The 24,700-nt window shown below is 41.5% G+C and overlaps 1 protein-coding gene across 2 annotated transcripts in view; it reads right to left on the reverse strand.

The window, feature by feature from the left end:
* RTTN (rotatin) overlaps window positions 1-19,448 on the reverse strand; it is a 172,622-nt gene extending 153,174 nt beyond the window's left edge. For both annotated transcript variants that reach the window (XR_014778421.1, XM_084778023.1), the window contains exons 1-10: window positions 19,191-19,448; window positions 18,730-18,917; window positions 17,077-17,254; window positions 16,270-16,359; window positions 14,671-14,761; window positions 12,543-12,657; window positions 10,423-10,573; window positions 6,355-6,520; window positions 4,178-4,359; window positions 1,397-1,512 (exon numbers count right to left, since the gene is read on the reverse strand). Coding sequence is in view for 1 of the 2 variants with exons in the window: in XM_084778023.1 (XP_084634149.1) it covers window positions 1,397-1,512; window positions 4,178-4,359; window positions 6,355-6,520; window positions 10,423-10,573; window positions 12,543-12,657; window positions 14,671-14,761; window positions 16,270-16,359; window positions 17,077-17,254; window positions 18,730-18,917; window positions 19,191-19,221 (1,308 nt within the window). In the remaining variant the exon portion in view is untranslated. The remainder of the gene's footprint in view (window positions 1-1,396; window positions 1,513-4,177; window positions 4,360-6,354; window positions 6,521-10,422; window positions 10,574-12,542; window positions 12,658-14,670; window positions 14,762-16,269; window positions 16,360-17,076; window positions 17,255-18,729; window positions 18,918-19,190) is intronic.
* Between the last annotated feature and the right edge of the window lie 5,252 nt (window positions 19,449-24,700).

Genomic DNA, 24,700 nt, shown 5'->3' on the forward strand with positions numbered 1-24,700 from the left:
AAACCAACTAAGCCAACTAACCCAGGCCCGAGGGCCTTGAGGAAAATGAGGCACTAACCAAGGACCACGCATGGACTGGACCTAGACCCCCACACAGATGTAGCCAATGGCAGCTTGGTCTTCATATGGGTGCCCTAGGGGAGTGGGGGCTGTCTCTGGCCTGAACTCTGTTGCCTGCCTTTTGATCACTTACCCCTGGCAGGACTGCCTTGCCAGGCCACAGGGGAAGAGGATGTGCTCAGTCCAGATGTGACAATGTGCTGAGGTGGGTTGGGGGGGGGGGGGGCTCGTCTTTTCTGAGGAGAATACAGAGATTTTCCTCTCAGCTCCATAAGAGCCTTAACAGAACTGGAGACCTCAGAGTGTACCTAACCCTTAACGACTGACTACTCCCCTGTGGGAGGAGAACAAGGCTCTCAGCATAGCCATTCCCATTGTACTCAACGTTCTAGCCAGCGCAATGGGGCAACAAAAAGTAAAGGCTATCTAAATTGACTAACCAGAAATAAAGCTGTCTTTATTCACAGATAACATAATCCTAACACTGTTTATTCTTAAGTGATTCCATAGAAAGAAAATCCTAAAGAAATTACCAAAACAAAAACAGTGAGAGAAAAACCTCTGAGAATCAGTAAGTTCAACAAGCTCACACACACACACACACACACACACACACACACACACACACAATCAATATACAACATTCAGTTATGTTTCTATACACTAGGACCAATACAAATATTTTTTCTTTAAAATTCATTTGTAATGATATCAGTAAAAAAAATTTCAAGAGAAATCTGAGTTTTATTTTTATGAGTTACATTTTTATCATTTTTAAAAACAAACTAAGCCAATGTAACTGTTTCTTGAAATTGTAAAGAAAAAAAAAACAGAATTCTTTCAAGTAACTTTAAGGTATATTTCAACTGTAGGTCCTAAGATACAAATTTACTCTAAGCCCAAAAAAAAAAAAAAAAAACCAAACAAACAAACAAACAAAAAAGCTGGGAAACACTGTGTTTTATAAATTGTTCAATAATGTTAGTGAAGTTAGTCTCAAGCTATCTTACATATAGTAACAATTAAAGTTAATTATTTTATTTTTGTTAGGAACTAACACTTTCTATGAGCAAAAGTATAAAATTTTAAAATCAGAACACAGCAATACAAATCAGTGACTTTTTTAATGAGATGCCACAGCTCTGTTATAGAACGAGAAGGATTGTGCCAGGACAGCTATCATGCCCAGTGGCCTGTTACTGATCTGTACCTGTCTCTACGAACGTAACCAAACCACTGAGGAAAAGGCACTCAGAAATGCATACAAAATGAGCCTATCAGCTTTTCTGCCAGAAAGCTAAACCCACTGTACCCCAAGGAAAAGAATGCTCCTCACCACATCTATAGCAAAGAGGCTACTGTCCTCCCAGATTTCAGATGAAATTGCTTGTCCAATGAGTGCCATGTCCTCTGCAAGCAGTTCCAGAACTCTTATTATCACTTCTCTGCTGCCTAGACATAAAAACAGGAGAAGTGCAAGGGGAAAGAAAGTCACTTGGTTTTCAGTTAGTTAGTTGGACCCTCTAGCTAGGCACGCTTCCAAATTCCTATGTTTCCATCCTTGATGTGTTTAAACTGCTGGCAGAGATGAATGAGGAAGTCACAATCCACTACAACAAATCAAATGTGCTCATAAGTGGAAACGGTACTTGAAAGTAGAAATAACTAAAAATACAATGAAACAGATTTAAGCAAAATCAAACTCAGAGACCATGCACGTTATACATCTACGCAGGAAAACAAGGAAGTTTAGAGAATTCATTCTAGTCATTTCTGTCTACTACCAGAAGCTTTAAGCTTTGTCATAGAAGAGTATTTGCACACACGAGTCACATGGGAAGCTAATCCTATACCACAGCAGCTAAAAGAATAAACGTCCATCCACAGTACCATGTCCTGAGGAAATCGGCAGGAGCACCACCCAGTATTGAGAACGTAACTAAGCTGGAAGAAGCTTGCCTAGCTTGGTTGAGGCCCTGTGCTCGCTCTCCAGCGCGGCCTACACCAGGTCTGGCAGGGCACACCTCTAATGCCATTACTCAAGAGGTGAAGGCAAGATCAGAAGTTCAAAGTCATCTTGAGCTGTGTAGTATGTTTAAGAGCAGGCTGGGATACCTGAGACTATCTAAAACAAACAAACAAAAGGCCACTACCCACAAATATTCCAGCACTGGATTACATAACAGGTTTTGGGCACATTACCAGACCATTTCAAAAGAATAAAACCAATCTTTCTCTGATGAAACAGAAAACAAAAACAGTTTCCAAAATTCTATGTGAGGCAAACTTTCAAATAAGACTACTCTTAAAGGTCTGCATCTTAAAGGTTAATTCCTAATAAATTATTAGTAAAACAAATCCTGAATCACGGGGGATCTACATTCTTTTTTTTTTTTTTTTTTCAATAGAACAGCTGGAACAAGCTCTCTCTACACCTCTTACAATACTGAACAATTACAAATTATACAATAATTTACTGCAAAAGGGCAAGGGAACATTTAGAAAATTTTATGTGCAAGATATAGCTTTGTAATTATCAATCTGACTTTTTATAGCAAATTAAAGAAAGGTTAAGTGCAAAATCATTAAGTCTAAAACTGTTCTTCCCAATATACCAGACAGATAAACAAAAAGATTTGGTGATGCCAAAGTTCAGTTCTCCCATCACACAGCACTGTCACATGTGAAATCATGTGCACTCACGCACTCCTGGAAGCCATGATCAGCACTGTGGGAAGGAAGCAGAGAGGCTATTTCTAGACATAAATGTTCCCCAGATTTACACCTTTGCTCTATTTTTCTCTATATCACCTTCACACAGGCAAAAAACAAAACAGAACAAACAAAAACTTTAATGTTTAGTTATGAATATGAGATTATTTTTGATAATTAAACTAACAAGGACAAAGCTCACTTATATCTGTCTACCTAGACAACTTTACCAACTGCGAAAATGGGGGGGGGGGTGAGTACTTGCCCAGAAAACATGAACACCTGCTCCAATCTCCAAAACTGAGTGGGAAAGTTAGACTTGCAGAATAAAAGTCACTGCTGCTTCCAATACTGTTCACACCAAGACGTGTAAAAGAGCATGAACTCCGTGTTTGGAGCTTTTGGTTAGCGTCCTGCTGTTGGCCATCTCAACAGTAATTAAGTCTGCAGACCATTTTAAACCCTAGCTTCCTCCTTTGACAACATGAGGACAAAAATACTAACAGCCACTGCTGAAGGAGAAAATGGGTTGTAAACAAATACAGAAAATAACGCTCATGAAACCAAGTACCAATAATGGCTGAGCAAACTGAGACCTCAACCCAGGCTCTACGACTAGACTCTGGCAGACAGCAGCCATGCTGTCACTGTTGTTACCACTCTTTAGGAAAAGAATACTTAGCACATATGAGTAAAATGTGACCAGAATATTTGGGAGGGTTTTCTTAAAGAAAATTATATTGTTATAAAGGTTAGGAATCTAATTAGGGGGTTGGTTACTATATCCTGGCTTATAAGATATGAATATGGCTAGAGAGATGATAGTTCAGTAGTTAAAAGCACTTGCTGCTCTTCAAAAGGACCCATGTTCGGTTCCCAGCACCCACGTGTTGATTCATAAGCTGTTACTCATTCAAGGGGACCTGATGCCCTTTTCTAGCCCCATGGGCATCAAGCACACATGGTGCACATACCTATATGTAAAAAACAAACACTCAAACACAAAAATTATAAATAAATATTTTCTTTAAAAGACATGAGTGAGAAGTGTGAGCAACACAGAGTAACTTAAGCAGTGACTAAAGAGCAAAAGTGAATTTTCCTACTGGTCTTAATGTATCTTTCTTAACTTTCTCCATGTAAATTTTATAGTTAGTGTTCACATTTAAAATAAAGAAGAGGCCGATGACCACGAATGAAAGGACAAGAATACCCTATTTGAATATCAGCACAGCACCCACATTTAGTAAATTTAAAAAGGGGTAAGGGGGTTTACTAATTTCTTAGGAAAGATAAGTAAAAATAGATACTAAAAGCCTTAATACAAAAGAAAGAAAGTCAATCAGTCGTAGAAGACACATAAAACACAGATTATGTAAGACCCAGGGCTCCCGGCTCAGCTGACCTGTCCTCAGCAGGGGAACCGCTGCCTCCAGGATGGAGATACAGAACTGAGGAAGACTAAGCTGCTGGAACTGCAGCTCCAGGGCATCCTCCGCCTCCAGCTCCGGCAGATCGACATGGGCCACATCCAAAGGAGAATGTACAGATACCCTCGAGGTCACGTGAGCATGACCACTACTTCCACTGGAAAGTAAGCAAAGGTAGATCTTGAGTAAGGAAACAAGCTTTGTGCAGACTTGCTGTTACCTGCTGCACAGCAGAACCCACACCACTCATAACCACACTGACGCATATAAGAATTCTGATGAATTAAATTCCATACAGAGAACTTCAGATTATTCCTGAAGGAGCTAGGGGTGCAGGTCTATGACAGCACTCACCTAGCATGTACTAGATTACAAACTCCAACACCTCAGGAGAAAAACAGAAAAATTGAACATTTATTTATGCCTCGCTTCTCATATTGATGATTATGAAACACAAACATTCCTACAGCAGCAAACATGAGCAGCAATGGCCCACTCACTTCTAAGAAGAGAACAAGTAGGCTTACAGCAAAGCACTGATGGGTGCAAAGCATGAGGGTAAAACAGGAAATGTTCTAAGTAAACCAACATGGGCAACTGGAGAATACCCCAAAAGATACCATGGGAAATGCGCTACTTAGCAGTACATTCGACATCATATAATAATTTTGAAAATGCTTTCTCCATTCAAATGTTCTTATCTTGGGTCCTCAGAATTGTAACTCAGTTTATGTGATGCAGGGTTACAGCTGACTCACAGGCAACATTCAACCCTCCCTGGGATATGCCTATTTCCTTCTTTCTTAGCTTCAAGACTCCAGACATCCCAAAATATGGAATGGAACCGCCCAGTTTCGCTTAATGTCAGACAGACCCAGAGGAAGTTGTTCACACATGGAGAACAATGCAGCAAAGCAAAAGGAAACCTCTCAGTCATCAGCCAACCACAGCATGAGCACTGTGCTCTCCTGTCACACACAGGCCCGACTCTCCTCCTTAGCAGCTGTCATGGTTTCAAGCCCTTGAAAATACAGGCTTTAATGCAAGCACTGGCAACAGTAACAACGCCTATCCTAATACAAGGCTGTCTGCGGTGATTAAGGAAGTCAGGAACGTAAAACATGTGGTGCTAACACTCATGAGCATGCTGATTTTGTGTGAGCTTGTAGAGCAGCAGCAGCAGCATCTAAGCCAAGACCCAGGTCGCCTAACTGAACCCTGCTGGTATGGCTTGCAAGCAAAGGCTGCTGGGCTGCAATATTCTGTTGCCTCGGATAAGGCAACAGAAATCTAGTGCCATCCCTCCCACCACACATGACATATAAAAACTCTGCCTTCACAAAGAGGAATGATGTCCCCGGAAAGAGTTTCCATATTCTCTAATCATTCATTTCCATATACACAGGACTTCAAATTATGATTAGACTTACAAAAATGTGCATAAAATACTATGTTAAATACATAAGTCAGGGATTGAGAGACAGTTCAGCAGATAAAACCATAAAAGCCTGACGACCTGAATTACCCCCAAAAACACATGTAAAAGATTAAGGAGAGAATCAAATCCACAAAACTGTCCTCTCACCTACACACGTATTGCACGGCATGCTAGTCACTACCCAAATCCCTCACACGCGTGCACACACACACACATACACACACACAACACACGCACGCACACATGCACACACACACACATACACACACACACACACACACACACAGGCACACACATTTAAAACTTTTTTAATGCATCATTCACTTAAAGTTACAATTTTTAAAATAGGCAATATTCTATGTATAGTTGATAAGAATAACAGAAAAAAATAAAAAACCATTTTTTTAAGGAAATAGAAAGGAATAGAGAATATGGACTCTTGGGAAATAGCAAATTAGATAAAATGCAGCAAGCATATTGCTTTTTAGTTAAACACACATAAAATAAAAAGAAAGAGTCACAAGAGCAAGCGAGAGCATCTGAGTGAGCACTGAGTGCAGACTTTCAAGCTGACACTTGTTAACCTGCAGCTCATGATAAAAGAGTTATGAAACCAGTGATTTAAACAAGCCTATACCACGGACCATGGTCTAAGAGGAGACAGGGAGGGTCAGTCCTCTCCTCGTAATGGACACAGATGCGGGAGCCAGTCACCTGGAGGACACCGCATCCCAGTCCTGGCCGTCTCCTCGAGGCCGCTGGCCTGTGCGCCCAACCACAGAAGGCCGAGGGCTGCTGCTTCCTGGGGACGGGTTCGGGGAATGGTAAGGACCTCTTGCTTCATGGCAGTAAGACAAGGAAGAATTCTGGGAGATTGTGTCTGGAGGAATAAAGAAATATAATTACCCGTTAGTAGAAACAGACTTATGATAATGTGGATTATATCCACCAGACTTTTAGAAAAAAATAACAAGAGACAGGATGATTCTGCAGGGACAAAATTCAAAGAGAAAAACTGTCCTTTCCAGCAAATATTCACACATTCCTGACCTGATTTTCAGGAGCTCTGAGCAGTGACAGCTGAGACTGTGAAGAAGAACGCTGGGGAACGGGCCCCAGCTTTAAGCTCTCAAAGCACCCATGCCTTGAGCCACATGCAAACTTACACAATGAACCATCGATCTAAATATGAGCTAAAGCCACAAATACTCCTCCCTGTCAATAAAAGAAAATCCTCATGGCCACGAATTCTTAGGTATTAAACCAAAAAAAAAAACCATAAGCCAGTCTTTATCATATTTTAAAACTTTTGTGCATTGAAATATAAGGACAAAATACACAGTGGTAAAATATTTGCAAAGTACGTGTATAGTAATTATTTAATATTTTGAATACATTAATAACTCTTAAAACTCAACAGTAAACAAAGAATAAGCTAAAAAATGGGAAAAATTTTAATAGTCATTAAAAGAAACACACAAATAATACACAGCACATGAAAAATCACTAGTGCGTTCATCCTCTGTTGTTAGTGTTGGGAGATTCAAATCAAAAGGAGAGTGGTAAACCACTTGGCGCCTATGAGCTGAGTAACTACAGGGTGTTGAAGATTTATGCATTTCTGGTAAAAGTGTAAAATGCTGTAGCTACCAAGAAAAGGGCTTGAAGACCTTCCAGCGCTAAAGAAAGAAGTAGCATACGATCTTCAGCTCCATTCTTGGCATTTACAACAGACGCAAATACACACATGGAGGACATTGTTCACTGACACATGGTTCAAGGTACATACAACACATATGTTCCTCAAGAGATGAACAAATACAATCTGGCACATACATCCAATGGAAAATCACTCAGCCATAGAAAGGAATAAATTATAGATACTTGGAATAAAGAAGACATAGCTTAAAAACATTACAAATAAAATAAGCCAGACACAAAAATGGCAAATTCTGTATGAGCACACGTGTACCTAGAATAGACAAAATTTACAATAAAATTAGACTAAAGACTATCAAGGCAGTTAGAGGGGGAATAGGGATTTATTACTTAATGTCTCTCCTCAGGATAACAAAAAAAAAAAAATGTCCATAGAGAGCTGTAAAACAATGAACATTAAATGCATCATATTACACACTTTTTAAAAAAGCAATAATTACATTTTATGTTATAAATGCACATGCAGCCTGGTTTGGTGGCTCACACCTCTAATCTGTGCATTAAGGAGGCAATCCCAGCAATAGTGAGGCAAAGACAAGAACCCCCCCCCTCCTCTCTCTATGAGTTTAAGGCCAGGCTGATCTACATAGTGAGTTCTAGGACAGCCAAAGCCAAATAATGAGATCCTGTCTTAATAAGTGATAGATAGATACATAGATAGATAGATAGATAGACAGATAGAGACAGACAGATCTATAGATAAGACATAATATTGAAAGTAGCCATAATAGCATTTCATGTCACATATGTGCATATCTTTATAAATAGCCAGAGATAATGATAAATACACAGATACATTGATGGATAATAGAAATACAAGGGAAAAAATTGACACCACACATTTCTCACTCTCAAAAATTATGAAATGCTTAGTAAGATCCACGTGCCCCATAACGTCTCTTCTGTCACCTCCTGGCCCATGACACCCTGCTCTCCCAGGCCATGCTTGCCCCACTTGGTGCCTTGGGCTCAGACCTCCCTTGGGATGCTCTTGTTGCAACAGTTCAAGAGAAAAGCGGCCATCCATCTAAAAATGGCATCCTCTTCTGTCACACCGTCCTTGTATCTCCTTAGCACACTTCTTGTCAGATCCAGAGCAGGTTTTCATTGTCTTCCTCTCTGTACAGGGCCACTTGGTCAGTACTCCCTACCCAAAGCCTCGTCTATCGCCTGGCATGCAGTCGGAGATACAAAAGTACATACCTAATATACAGTTGGTCTTCAGAGACTGTTTATATTAATACTAGGACTCTTTCTCTGCTAAAGCATGGGGCCCAGCTCTCTGAGATCATTTACAGATAGCTATACCCCACAAACATGGATGAGAGCTCACAGCCTCTAAGCCTGAAGCACGAATGCTCAAGTTGCAGAGGGTGAGTAAAGCTCCAAGTAAACAAGGGCTGTAAAAACACAGATGACTGCAGTGTTGTGTTCAGCTTTCAAGGCACCGTGTGCAGCAACACACAGAAATCAGGGTGTGGGGACCATTCCGCCTGGGCCACCCTGTACTCCATCTGTCCACTAGGTGGCACTTTTCCTCTGAAAAGCCTGTGGCTGCCAGCACATCTATCTCAAAGAGCATAAACTCGGTGTTGGTAAAATAAAAATCAGTGTTTTCAAACAAAACAATTTTTCACCTTGAATTTAAATTCCCTAAGTCTCACATGAATTGTCACAATTGAATCTGGTCCCCAGGCCCATAAGGATAGAAGAGTCTGGGGATAAACAGAAAAGCACTCTGCAAATGCCTAAGCAAGTAAAGTCACCATGAAAAAGCTTCAGAAAACGGAACTTCTGCTACAGCATCCCTATGAGGAGGAACTAGATATTGGGGAGGGGGGGGGAGACAGAGGCGATGCAACATTAAAAGAAAGGAGAGCTGAGAAGGGAGAGCACCCAGGATGTGGACAGTTCAGCAGTGCACAACACTCCCCACTCTTCCTCAGAACCAGGTCTGTTCCCAGCACCCACCTCAGGTGCCTTGCATGTGTCTATAACTACAGCTCTGCCTTCCTCAGGCACCTGCACTTAAGTGCACATACCCACATGCAGACACACAACTATAAATCATTAAAAATAATATAAATTAATCTTTTAAAAAATGTTTAAACCATCTACAAAGGAATATACTCCTTTTTCTGAGAAAATTCCAGAAAATAATGAATCATGAAGGTCTGACTTCCTACAGTTAGAATCCTATTGACCTCTTCTGACCTACTTTATGAGCCTGCAAACCCATACAGCCACACATGGAACCCCATAAACCACCTTATCAACTCATTTAGGAAGGAAACATACTGAACATGTTTTACCTACATCACATTGTAACCATTGTTAAGACCCTTAAAGCAAATCCCTGAAGGTGGCGCCCACCTCAGATGTGTACAACTATCCATCAGGGTGTTTCTCGTTTCTTAGTGGCCACACCTAAGTTTTTATGACAATCTTCTTCTTAGTAACTCCAACTTTGCTTGACTATTCAGGCAACAAACTGTCTCTATCATCTTCTCATTTGGGAAGCTGCTAACCTGCACCCCCTGTATACTCAGGTAATCAAGTTTATTCCTTCTCAAGTCTCTGATGGGGTTGAAGAACAGATAGTTTAGTTTTACAATTAAGCTTAATTGTTTTAGGGTTAAGATATTTTTAGGTCTAGATAGATGTTTTAAGTAGATAATGACAAGATATGATAGATATTGATTTGCATTCAGAATTTTAGACGCACCAAGAAAGGAAAGATGTTTTCTTTAAGGCTGCCAAATACAAATAGCCAAAACACTCTGAATGTAACATTTATATAATTCCTAATTGTTTCATGGTTCTCCTTGCTGTAGGCAGATTATTGTATGTACGTGTAATAATAAAAATGTATATGTAAAAAATACTTAATAAAAAAAATTTTTTTAAATGGGATTACAGTAGTTCTGTCATCCAAGGATCCAATTACATTTTAGGAATGGGAATTTGTATTGTGAAATTCATACACAGAAAACTTTCAAGTGCAGCAGACAGTTTTCAGAAGATAAACAATATCCCTGACTGGTAATCAGAGAAGCAAAGTACCTTGTTTACTCGAGAAAAAGTTGGGGTCTCGGTAAAAGTTGAGTCTGTTCCTTAAACATGTGCACAGCTGCTGCAAACAGGACACCGACTGCAATGCCAGGCGATGTTTCCCATCTCCTCCAAAGGCCAGCCTCACCAGACACAGAAGGCCCTGCAACAGGAGAGGCAACATGGTTATGGGGACAGAGCACAGATCCAGACACAGAAGGCCCTGCAACAGGAGAGGCAGCATGGTCATGGGGACAGAGCACAGCTCCAAAAACAGTAACGCCAGGCTCGGTGGGCAGGCCCAAGATTCCATCCCTTGGGCCAAGGCAGGCGGTGCACCACACCTTCAAGCTGGCAGTCTGTTCTGCATAGCAAGTTCCAGAACATATATAACAAGACCTTGGTTTCTAAAAATTAATGTTTTCAGAACTACATGCAAAAAGAAAGGAGGATCTGGCACTTAAGTAAAGAAAGGTTAATAATCCAAGAAAAAGTAAGGATGCGAATTTTGATAAAAGATGAAAAACTAGGGCCATAGGGACAAAGCTCTAGCCATGCAAGCCAGACAATATCAGGATTTCACGTAAGGAAGGGAATTGGCTCCACAAAGCTGTCCTCTGACATGCATCATGGCATGCACACAGACAGATACACACCATGAACACTCATACATGACAATAACATTAATTAGGTAAAATTTCAAAACAAATGTTTGAAAAGAGATACTGGCAGAAATGACAGCAAACTGCCAAAATCTAAGATAATAAAATCTAAGTAGGTCGAGGTGGTGCCACATGCCTGCTGCAGTACCAGTACACTGGAGGTACCAGTACACTGAGCCCATGTGAGTCTGAGACACGCCTGGGCAACACAGCCAGACCTCATGTCAACAGCAATGTTCAAAAGGTGACGAGGAATGGTGAAATGCCTCACCAGTTAAGAGCACTGTTGTCTTGCAGAGAACCTGGGTTCAATTTTCATCACCACATGGTGGCTCACAGCTAGCTGTAACTCCAGTTCCAGGGACCTGATGTCCAATTCTGACTTCCACAGGCACCAGGCAGAAATACATGCAGACAAAACACTCATACACATAAAAGAAAAAAACCAAAAAAAAAAAAAAAAAAGAAGAAGAAGAAGTAGCATTTCCTATTTCTAGTATCTGTAGACCACACCATCCAGGAGAAGGAAAGTGGCTTTTCCCTGTGGACACTGTACAGCACAGCACACAGAGGCACAGCAAGGCCTCTGCACCTCACACATCCGAAGCATTTTGCAGACTTTGGTAAAACACAGCTTTTTTGTTTCCATTTGCCATCTGTAATGAAAGGTGCCCACAGTGTCAATCACTGAGGTCCTTTCAGCCTGAGGGGAACAGAGAGCCCTCAGGTATTACAAGATGCCCCACCTGGATCTCTCCCTCTCCCTCTCTACTGGAGAAGCAAAGACTGCACAGCGGGAAAGAGCTAATCAATACTGTTCGTTAATAACATATTTCTCCAGCATTATGCCCTAAACACAAAAGATACTCAAAGATTTTTGCTGTTCACCCTTAACTTTCAAAGCTTATTTTCTCCCTTAGATTACCCATGAATAGTGCTGGGGAGATGTCTCAGTGGGTAAAGGCATTTGTCATGTAACTTGGAGAACTAGGCTTGATCCTCAGAACCCACATCAAGGTGGAAAGAGAGAAAAAATTATATGTTATCCTCTGACTTCCACAGGCACACTCTGGTATGTGAGTCCACAGGCACACTCTGGTATGTGAGTCAACACACACATTAGGAAATTATTTTAAAAAGAAAATCTAAATATGATAATTTGAGATAGACAAACCTGACAGAAAGTACAAGTTTTCTTACTGTACAATTTAAGATAAAATGTGTAAGATAAAATGTTGTTTTAAAACCTAAAGCAGGGCGTGGTGGTGCATGCCTTTAATCCCAGCAGTCATGGGGGTGGTGGGGGGCAGATTGCTGTGAGTTCGAGGCCAGCCTGATCTACAAAGTAAGTCCAGGACAGCCAAGGCTACACAGAGAAATACTGTCTTGAAAAAAAAAAAAGAAAAGAAAAAAGAAAAAAGAAAAAAGAAAAAAGAAATAAAACCTAAAGCAGTTGCAGAAGACAGTTACCTGAACAATCCGTGGCCTCTGAAGGAAAATCTCAGCAGGGAAGTCTTGCATGATCACGGCCTTCAGCAGCTCACAGGTGTTCCAGATCAGAGTGTGGTTACTGCTTCTCAAAGAGCTAAGACAACAGACAGACTTCAGAAAGAGAGCCGCTACGGCTGCCTCCGTAAGCTCACAGGCAGGCTCAGACGTGTGTCTGCGTAAGGGGTAACGTACCTGTTAACACCCTAGCAGAGGCGTCCTCACCTTTCCTACTCGCTCTGAGGAGGTGCTTCTTCCATGTACTGACTGCTTTGCATCCTCCACTTAACTGTGCTCAGGAGAGACACATTAGCCACTGAATGTGGAGACCATCACAAGTCCACCAAATGGGATTGGGGAGTGAAATCCAACTTTCTGATTAAAAGAACAAATGGCATCCGGGATAGTGGTCGTTTCTGGGACCCTGATCCTCTTGCCATCTTCCCTAGTCTAGGCATCCTTTTACCCCGTGCCCCTCAGCTCCCGCCTACCTGAGGATGCAGCAACTGGATACTGTCTACCTCAAGAACCCCGCTGGAGTTTCTAAGGCGGGCACTACCTTGATGCAGGATATTTGACTACACTGTGAACCCCAAGATGGTGTGTACTAGAAAAAACTGCTTCTAGCTGTGGTGTGGATCAGCTCTACCACATCTTTAATCCAGGAACTTTCTGTAAATAGGACTAAATAAAGTCAACCAAAGGTCGAGAGACAGAGCAAGCAACCAGTTGACAGGGAGTAAATACAGGGAAAAAAACCATAGAGAATGAGAGGAAGTCCAGAGGACAGATAGAGAAACACACAGGAAGTAGAAAGGAGAGTCATCCAGCTGGAAGTGTTGCTAAGACAGCATGGAGAAGGAGAAGGGGATTTTTCCTTCTGGGACATCAGCTGAGTAGGGAGGTTGGCTGGGTGCTTTCTCTGCCTCTGAGCTTTCACCCCAGTATCTGGCTCTGGATTCGTTACTGGTAAAATCAAGCATTTGGGATTTTGTTTAAAAATAATACTACCTCTTCAGTACTTTGCCCTAAGACAATGATGTATTACCAGAAACCTTCTGTATCTTGCCTTAACTCTTCTAAGTTCGATTTTTCATCTAATTCACACCTTATCAAAAGAGACATTTATTGTGACATCAATTAAATTGCACCAAGTGAATATGGATATTAAAACACACTATCTGAGACTAGAGAAATAATGCGGTAGTCAAAAGCACATGCTGTTCCTGCAGAGGACCCAAGTTCAGTTCCCTGCACCCACACTAACCAGCTCACAACACCAGTAACTCTGCTCCAGGGGACCAGAGGGAATCTTCTGGACTTCTCTTGTACCTGCACTCACACATGAACAAAACTACAAATAAAACTTTCTCATTTTTTTAAGTCAGGGTCTCACTATGTTGCCCTGGCTGGCCTCAAACTCACAGAGATCCACCTGTCTCTGCCTCTGGAGTACAAGCATTAGCAGTCTTAAAATTATTCTTAAAAACCAAGAGCAACAAACAGAACTCTGCCGGTTTTTATAAATCAACCCTCTCCTTCTGAAGGTAGTAAAGTCAATACGCACTAGAGCAGGTCAGTGCAGCTGTCTCCAGCCTTCTCAGCATCTTAAGTGTTTCTCCTAACCGTGCCCATGTTTTAAAGTATATTCTACCAAAAAGATTGTGTGTAATTTTCTCCTTGTTCCTCAAGAAGGGAACAAGAAACGGGCAACCAGACAATCTGCACAATTAGAGACAACATGTCATGAAGTATGTACTATTCCAAACACAAAAGAAAACTAGGGGTGACCCAGGTGTGTGGAGCTTATCATCTCAGTCCACGGGAGGGGGAAGGGGAGCAGCAGGAGGTCAAGGTCATCCTTGGGCACACACAGTAAGTTCAAGGTCATCCTTGGGCACACACAGTAAGTTCAAGGTCATCCTTGGGCACACACAGTAAGTTCAAGGCCGCTTGGGGGTGGGGAGGGGGGGAATGGCCATGTAGATTTCTCAAAGATATAAACATACAACAATTTTCTGGCCTGCTTTTTTTGAAAATGTCTGGTGATAACTATCAGATTGAATGGCTACAAAGAACCAAAAAGACCTGCAATACATTAGGGTGATACCTTTCATTGGAGGAGAGAACATGTCTGTCTGTTGTGGTCAGCGGTAGCCAAGGAAACACAGAAAACTTCAGCCACTTCACAGTTGGGTTTCCTGTTAAAGGAAAAGCAGAACTTAAGATGTCAAATAATCAAACATGACAGTGTGCAAATAATATCTGTCAAATGGTGTGAAAAGAACATGGAACTAGTAAATACAGAGGTTATTATTAAATCTCTTGCTTTTCCAGACGGAGGGAGCACAGCACTTAAAGCACCTTTAGCTGCTTCCTGTTCCCTTATGTTGTTACTCAGCCCTTACTTCCCATCAAAGATTTTAAAATCAGAGGGCTTCCAAACTCAGTTAATTTTAATCCTGACATCAGCAGATATTCCCTTCAGCACACACTTTCATCTCAACTATAATATACAATAAAATGTTGACACATAGAATGTTTAACTATTCCCTGTCACCTAGGAGAAATTTTTCAACTTTTCTCAGTTTCTTAGTTGGTAAAATAGGGACACTAATAATACCAATCTCGCGTGGCTTGGTAAATATTCATTCTCTCCTTCAAAGATTCCACACTGGAAGCCTGGTCCATTTTTAGCATTGTTTCAAATACTGAGGACAGAGGAGTGCTCACAGCCTATTCCACTAGGGAGGAGACAGTAAATGTATATACAATTTGCTATGATGGAAAGTAAAAGAAAGGTCAACCAGAAAGTTCTCTGCACAAAAGGACGCATGAAGAGCAGAAATAGACACAGCACAACCACAGTCATTTCCTGGCTAGTTTTGATCAATGTAAAACAAACTGGCTAGTTATCTTATGGGTACTGTCTGTCAGCATGTCAGCCCAGGCCCCAGTAGGTGTTCCTGGGTGGCATAAGAAAGGGGACTGAGAAAGCCATGGAGAACAAGCCAATTACAAGCATTCCTCCATGGCGTTTGCTTCAGTCCCAGCTCCTAGTTCCTGCCCTGACTTCCTTCATGACAGACTATAAACTGTAAGAAATAAACCTTTTCCTCCCAAGCTGCTTTTGGTCACGGTGTTTACCACAGCAACAGAAAACAAACTAATTTAAATCACTACAAAGAACCATCAGGAAGGTCTCTACATCCGAGGCACAAGAGCAGAAACCATACACAAGACAGCCACACACAGAGACCTGGAGCGGAGACTCTTGCAAAAGAACTTTAAATCAGAATTTCCTAAGCTTATGTCAACTGGTTGTTAGACAAACAGTGATGAAAAGGAAACTAGGATGACTACGAGGCTCTAAGAGGACTGACTGGATCGAAGGTACCATTTCACGGATAGAGGATGAGCGAGACTGCCCATGTACACATGGCGCAATACCAGACAAGAATGTGTGTTCAACAAGCACCAAGTTCTACAGACACCACCATCGCCTGCCTGCAGTGGCTCAAACACATTTAGCGTAGCAAAAAATTGACCATACAGAGGCAAATCATAAACTAATTCAAAGCAAATGAAATATTTAGCTTTGTGCTAAATCCCAGCCTGACCACAATATATTTTCAGAGCAAGAAAGAAGAGTTCACTGATTTTTTTTTTCTTTTATTCACAAGTCAAACACTTCCCTACTTATACACACCCACTGGCCCTGGTGGTGCTTCCATCTGCTGGAAATTACTTTTGTCTTGGGGGAAATATCCTGTTAAGCCTTCAGGTTGTTGTGACAATTCTGAAAATAAAAAACATTAATTACTGTGTTATCAATTCACCTGCTAAATAAAAGTTATTCCTTTTAAGTTGTATTATTTTCTCTCAATCTTTCAGTGATTATTAAAACTAAAAAGGATGAGCACTCTAACTTGTTCTCTGAATATTGTATCTTCCAAAACTAGAAAAATAAAAATAACTGTTTAGCCTAGTTCCACCCAGGGTGCTTTTCTCTCTTTTGCTGTAAGGTAAATACAGTTACTACTTAGAGTGAAAGTATTCATGGTGTGTAAGATGGTCCTGCTGGAAGTATCAAGCGATGGCTGTGCTTCCTCCTGCGTTTCCTCCTGCGTTTCCTCCTGCGCTTCCTCCTGCGCTTCCTCCTGCGCTTCCTCCTGCGCTTCCTCCTGCGTTTCTTTGTCTATCGCCCTTCTTTTCACTGCTCAAATTTTACAGTACCCAGTTGCTTTAGTTCTCACTGGAGAGTCAAAAGCGGGAAGAGGAGCATCACGGGCTGGCAAGATGGCTCAGCTGAGGAAGGCACTAGCCACCAAGCCTGACAGCCTGAATTTAGTCTCCAAGACCCACACTGGTGGAAGAGAAAACTGACGCCCACAGGGTGTCCTCTGTCTTCCACAGGCATGTCATGGCAGACAGGCATCCACAAAAATACACCCTTATACACACACACACACACATCAAAGATTTAATACAAAATATAATACAGAAAAGCACTTACCAATTTGATCAGTTTGGTAAGTGGCAGAACATAGTACAGGAACTTCTGAAGGAAGAACAAAAAGCCCATCGAGAATGCCGTCGATCTCCGCCTGTATTGCTGGCTCCACATTTGGACGAAGCTTAGATAAGAATTCTACTGCACCAAGGTCAATCAAGTGCTGGGCCGCGGGGGGATACTACAGTAAAAGAAAAAGTCTTAAGACTAGTCATGAACACAGAAATCTCTAAAGTTCATTTTACCACAATCAAAACATAGTCACTTTGGTATATCCAATATTCCATGTTCTGACAAATAAATTCTGCATTGCTGTGCACTAGAGTAATCAACTTCCCAGAATCAAGAGAAAGAAGCCAGGACTCTGAGCACTAAAATTACACACTTCCAATTCCTCTTTTATTTTCAAATGTTTTATTGTTAATATGGCCACCTTAGAAAATGGGCTTCATTATGACACTTTCACACATATGAATCATTGTACTTTCATAGGATCCCTTCTACTTCCATGTCTTTGTTGTTGGTGGTGGTGGTGGTGGTCGGTTGGTTTTTCAAGACAGAGTGTGTGTGTATGTGTGTGTGTGTGTGTGTGTGTGTGTGTGTGTGTGTGTGTATGTGTGTGTGTATGTGTGTGTATGTGTGTGTGTGTATGTGTGTATGTGTGTGTGTGTATGTGTGTGTGTGTATGTGTGTGTGTGTATGTGTGTGTGTATGTGTGTATGTGTGTGTGTGTATGTGTGTGTGTATGTGTGTGTGTGTATGTGTGTGTGTATGTGTGTGTATGTGTGTGTGTATGTATGTGTGTGTGTGTATGTGTGTGTGTGTATGTGTGTGTGTATGTGTGTATGTGTGTGTGTATGTATGTATGTGTGTATGTGTGTGTGTGTATGTGTGTGTGTATGTGTGTGTGTGTGTATGTGTGTGTGTATGTGTGTGTGTATGTGTGTGTGTGTATGTGTGTGTGTGTGTGTATGTGTGTATGTGTGTGTATGTATGTGTGTGTGTATGTGTGTGTGTGTATGTGTGTGTATGTGTGTGTGTGTGTATGTGTGTGTGTATGTGTGTATGTGTGTGTGTGTATGTGTGTGTATGTGTGTGTGTGTGTGTGTGTGTGTGTGTGTATGTGTGTGTGTGTGTGAGAACATATATATAGCCACTTTTCCCTACTGACACTTTATCCTATCCTTTCTGTAGTTCAAGATGCTAAAGTCGTTAGAATTCCCCATGAGGGCAGTGACTTAAAGGTCTGAAAGACTGAACTTGACATTGGTCCTGAAAACTAAGTTACTTTTAAGGTAGGTAAAGGGACAGAAACCATTTATTTTCATGAAATGGCATTATATGCACTGTTAATTAAGCATATTTAAATGTGTTCCTTTTAATACTAAAACGTGTAATTTAAATATGAAATATCAGAAAAATGATGAAAAGCAGACGGCAAATAATCAGAAAATACCAGAACTTAGTATCTGGGTACAGTACACTGTGAGATAGGCTATTACAACAAACGATGAGCAAAATCTACACAGATGAGTTAAAATTCAACACCTCTTGTCTTAAAAAAAAAAAAAAATTTTTTTAAATCCCATGTATGCCTTTCAGTAGATGCTACAGTTAATTTGGGCCATAGTTGCTTTATTTAAAAGCGACAATTACCTTAACCAATCTGCTTAACAAGCTCAGAACCTCCTCTTTCATTGGGACGGATGGGAAATTGAACCATTCGAGCAAATGGAGGAAAAGCAACCTTTCCTGAATCAGGTCAGCATGGCAGATTAAGTTGTGCTCGATCTTGCACAGGATACTTTTGAGAGCGCGTTCCCTGATCTCCGCCAGCTGATGACCTGTCAGAGAAGTTAGCACAAAGTAATTTTATCTACCGATTCTGCAGAGACGACCCACCCCTAACTTATCCTAAATGTGCGTGGTTTTTTTCCCCCCCTGGGGACAAAGCTTGGTGAAACTAAGCCGCAGGTGCGCTGGATGCGGCGAGGACTGTCCAGTGTGATCAGCTCCGCGGGCAGCTCGGGGCCAGCAGCGCGACCGGGCCGCCGGAACCCAAGCACCCCCAAGCCACGGTCGGAGGGCTCCGCCACCCGGGCTACACAGACAGTTACCAAGCTTCCTGATGAGCCCCGCCAGAACCATCTCGCCGCCACAATCTGCCGCCGCCGGAGAATTAAACTGTCGCGCCACAGCGTCCGGCCAAAATTAATGTTCCACCGGAAATTAGGTCGTTAGGAACAGAAGTTCCACGATATCTAAGCTAGACATCCCTTGAGCAAAGAGCATGCGGTGAGATAATCCAAATGCTTCCGTCACCACACAAGCTTACAGTCTCTCTTTGTTACTACTGCTCATTATCTAGACCGCAATCTGGGGCCTAATAAGCCGAATTAATAAAGGTGTCAAGGAAAGGTAGAACCCTCTTCCGCCTAAGTGCGTGTCGGGAGTTGTAGTCCCAGCTCAACTCTGCTCCCTTCAGAAGTTCCGGACACGCCCCATCCCCGCCCCTACTTATGGTACAGAGTTCCGGCTTTCAGTCCCGGGCTCTGAAGCGGGCGGTTAGTCCCTGGCAGCTGTCCAGATCTCTGGTTCTCTCTGCTCCAAGAGGGATTTATTCAGACCCTGCCAATCTGAATGCGTAGCTTCTAGAGCTTGGGTTTTGTTTTGTTTGTGTGAAGTTGACCTTCCAACTCTGTCCCAGATTATTAAATGACTCAAGCTAGAAAATAAAACGGCAAAGTTCTGCAGCGTCTGGGACACCTGACCTCAGGTATAGACAAGCGAGGCACAAAAGGAGAGGGGGGAAAGAAAGGGGAGACAAGAAGAGAAAAAAGGAACTGCGTGGAAAGATTCTATCTGAATGCTTTCCAAGTTGATATTTCTAGCCTGCACTGTTATCCGCCTCAATGAAATTATAAACGTAGTAAGAGCCGTGACAATTAATTTGCATTTTAGAGAGGATTTTATTGTGTTGTTCAGTTTCTCTAGGAAGGAGGGAATGTTTTTTCAAAAGAGGAGATTTAAAAATCAAAGAGAAGTACCCATAATCTTAGATTTAAAAAAAAAAAGTACTAAGCCCCAAAAGTAAGATAAAGGAATTCATACCAGAGAAAACTGTATTGTTAAAAAGGAAAAGGAGTGGGGGAAGGGGTAGGAGAGGGAGCAGATACAAAGAAAGTGAGAAAATCAATGAGGCCAATTTACTTGGGAGGAAGAAGGGGATGGGAAGGTTGCTCTAGTTTCTAAATATTTTCTATTTGGCCTTCCAATAGTCCCTCCCAGCTCTTCCAACCTTCCTCTACCTATGGGCCAAGGCAAATCATGAATAATGTGACAAATGGACAAAACACCGCTTAAGAACTGAGCAATCAACCCAAGCACCAAAGATACACTTCTTGATTGGAACACAGTGCACATGACCACATACAGAAATAATGGAAATAACAGTGGTATTTCTAAAAGCCAGTCTTAGATGATGACTAGGTATGCAGTGGGTAAAGGGTAATAATACTGTGGAGAAAATATCAACATAAACATGTTGTCTTACCCCCATTTGGGAGGAGTAACTATACAAATGTCTGTATGTTGGACTTACGTCCAATATAAATATTTTACTTTTCAAATGTTTTTGTTATTGTTGATTTCATAAGGGTTAAGATAAAGTTATCCCTTCTCAAAAAGGGTTGGAAGCAAATATGTTTTGTATTTTTGGTTTTTGGTTTTTTGTTTGTTTGATATTGGAACATTTATTTACACATAATTAGATAGTTTGGGCTTGGGGCCCAAAGCTATTGAGAACATTTGTTTTATATGTACTTTCTCAGCATAATCTAAACATAATTTTATGAGTGTCTGTGTGTTTCTCTGTGTGTGTGTGTGTGTGTGTGTGAGAGAGAGAGAGAGAGAGAGAGAGAGAATATAAACAGATTTCAGTGGAGGACAGAAGAGGACATCGCATCTCTTAGAGCTGGAGATGTTGATCTGCCTGTGGTGCTGAGATCAGAACTCAGGTGCTTTGAAAGAGCAAACCACTGAGCCAACTCTCCAGCCCTTTAACGACACTTGTATACATGAAAAGGAATTGAAGGTGTGCAACTTTCCATAATATCTGTACCCAAAATTGTTCAGGTTTTGGAGAATTTGGGCTTTCTGATTTTTGAATTATGAACGTTCATCCCAAATGGCCTTTATAATCAGGCAAGATCATTATATACTATTTACTGCATTCAAATCAAAGAAATTTATCTAGAGTTTTACTATTAACTTAAGTATAGATCTGACCATCTTCCCTCAAAGAATCAACCTCCAATTTCTTAATTCTGCTGTTTAAAAAAACATACATAAAACAAGCTCTTCCCACTCACTCTTGTGGCCACAATCATGAGAGTGCCTGACTACAGGAAGGGATTGCTTCCAGTGACTTCTGGTGTGAAGAGAGAGCGCTGAACATTACTAAGATCAGTGAAATCGATCAATGAAGTTTCACTCTGCACTGGGCTTGACAAAAATACTGAGAAGGGAATGTCAGAGACATAGCCTGGCTCAGGAGGCTGTGAATTCCACCCAGGCAGCTCAGGAATACTGTGGCTCTAAAATGTCTTATTCGTGAGCTGGCAGGGATTCTTCTGCTCTGCCAAGACTGAAATCTCAAACAGGCAAAAGCTAGTTTCCTCAGTGTTGGTGGTTCTGAGCCCATAAGTTCCAGGGACGTCAAAAACAGGGCTGCACATAACCTCACAGCCTTTTATTTGTGCAGCCATATTCCAGCATCTCATTTCTTCGTATGGATGATGTTATTGGCTTTAGAAGACTATCCTTCTCCATCCTCCAACAATTAATTGGAATCCTAATTTATTTGTTAAGACAACATTTAAAAAGAGCAAACAATAAAGATTCCTAAACAAATAAGGCTCGAGCCACAGGTGTGGGAGGTTTCAGGCATTGTCTCTCTGGCAAGCCTGTGTTCTGTGTATCTTTCAAAAAGTTACCCAAATGCCAGCCTATGTTATTTAAGAATAAAGGTCACAATTTATTAATAATACTTATTCCTAGGAAGAAAAAAATGGTTGAAGCCTGAGGTTTCATTCCCCGCTTATAAATTATCCAAATCAAGCACCATAACTTCATGCCATGAATTCACACAATATTTAATTTTTAAAAGCATCATAAAATTCTAGCTTATCCTCTCAATATGAAAATAGAAAGCTGATAAATATTTTATGCCATTTTAAAGCAGGGAGGTTGGAACAAAAGATGATTATATCTCCAAGAGTAGAGCCACATGAATTTGCGCCTTGTTCCCATTGTACAGCTAGTGCATATGCTTCTTAATTATAGAAACCAGAAACAAATACACCCATAATTAGCTGGCTGTCTGAACCAGTGCATCAATACAACGAGTAGCTGTTTTAATAAATAGGAGAACTAGGTATCCACAGGGTAGGGATGGGGTGCGTATTGCTCCCTTACGCTGTGCAGATAACTGTATAGAATGTACCAAAGAACAAAATAAACTGAACTATGAAATTCCTAGTAAAAAAATATTAGCAATAAATATTTATGCTTGAGCTGTAGAGATGGCTCAGAGGTTAAGAGTACTGACCTCTGTTCCAGAGGACCTGAGTTCAATTCCCAGCAACCACATGGTGGCTCACAACCACCTATAAAGTGATTTAATGCCCTCTTCTGTTGTGTATGTATAAATAGACTAAGAATTGTGTTTTTAATGTTCATTGTTTTATGAGGATATTACCATGGAAATGAAGACAGGTAACAGAACATGAAAAAAACCATTTGTAAATCATATATTGCATAGACATATATTGTCCTACATTTATTTTTTAAACTCTTAATTAAGACATAGCAATAAAGTGAGCTCAACAAGAATTCAACTTAAAAACAGGCTAAGAATCAGAATAGACCTACCATAAATGATTAAAAAAAAATGCATGGAAAGGCCCCCAACACGAGTCAACCAGACAGAATTATAATCTAGCTGCATCAGATAGGGGGAGAGTTAGTCTTGCTGGTGAGAATTTGGAACATTTTGGAACTATAAAGTGGTGGAGGATTATAGAAAACAGTCAAAAATATGAACATAGAATTACCACACAGCCTAGCAAAACTACTCCTGAATATACACAAGCCCTCCTTTGTCTGTGTTTTTTGTCTTTTTATGTCCAAAATAATTCATACTTCTTAAATTTCACTTGTTATGAGAAACATGATGAAACATCACATTATCCCGCTCCATCCCATCCAAGCGTGAGGCTTCCTTTGTCTGCCACTTCCACACTGTGTGTGCTGACATTTCATCATGCATACGGGCACTGTATCCACTCACGTCATCATAAGAAGGGTGAATGCATGCTGGGTGGTCATGGCTCACACCTTTAATCTCAGCACTTGGGAGGCAGAGACAGGTGGATCTCTTGAGTTTGAGACCAGCCTGGTCTACAGTGTGAGTTCCAGGACAGACAAGGTTGCACAGAGAAACCCCGTCTCAAAACAACAACAACAACAACAAAGAGGATGTGAATATATTCAGGAAGCATTGTAACAGAGAGCCCACCCACAAAACCTCCCGGGATGTATTGCTGTAATCAATCATTTATCATTTTTGTTAATGTATTACTATTCCTAGTTAATGAGCTAAACCTTATCAGGTATTTACAGATATCAGATCTACAACAGAGAAAACCCTGGTACAAATGGGAGTCGGTATTCTCTGAGGTTCCAGGCTTCCGCTCGAGGTCTTCCAATGTGTGGCGTGCAGATCAGGAGGGACTACTATATACCAGAGAGAAAGGAAAACAAACACTTTCAGCACTGCTATTTACAAAAGTGAAAACGACTGTCAGCTAAGGAATAGACAGACTATGGATTGCCCATGCAGTGGAATGTTACTCCCCTGTAATAAGGATTGAAGCAATGGCTGGCACAGCAGGGATGGAAACTTTACAGTGCTGTGCTTCCAGAGAAGCAAGGCGTGAAAGCCTGGCCGGTTCACTGTCACTCATAGGTCTGTGGGTCGGCTCAGGCTGATATCCCACACACTGGGCAGCTTAAGCCAAAAATATTCTTCCAGCTCTGGAAGCTGACAAGTACCAGGGAAGGTACTGAAAATTGAGTTTCAGATGAGAGTATCTTCCTAACCTTTCCTCAGTGTGTGGAGGGGGGGCGGGCAGAGGGAGGGAGGGAGGGAGGGAGGGAGGGAGGGAGGGAGAGAGCGCTCTGGTGACTCTTCTTATTGTCATAAAATCAGAGTTAGTTTCACCCTTGTGGTCTCATTGCACTGTAGTTAACTCCTCTGACTCCCTGTGTCAGACCTGTTAGCGATTAGATTAACATGTGAAGTTAGGAATTATAGACAAAGTCATCTCTAGAAAAGGCAAACTCCGAGATCTGGGAGACAAATTGTTGGCTGCTAGGGGTGGGTGGCCCGGGAGAACAGGGAGTGAGTACACTGCCTTCTTTTTGGCTTAAAGGAAGTGCTCAGAGCCGGGCATGGTGGTACACGCCTTTAGTCCCAGCACTCGGGAGGCAGAGGCAGGCAGATCGCTGTGAGTTCGAGGCCAGCCTGGTCTACAAAGCGAGTCCACGACAGCCAAGGCTACACAGA

The sequence above is a fragment of the Acomys minous genome (assembly GCF_964271855.1).
Source record: "Acomys minous genome assembly, chromosome: 4".
Taxonomy (NCBI): domain Eukaryota; kingdom Metazoa; phylum Chordata; class Mammalia; order Rodentia; family Muridae; genus Acomys; species Acomys minous.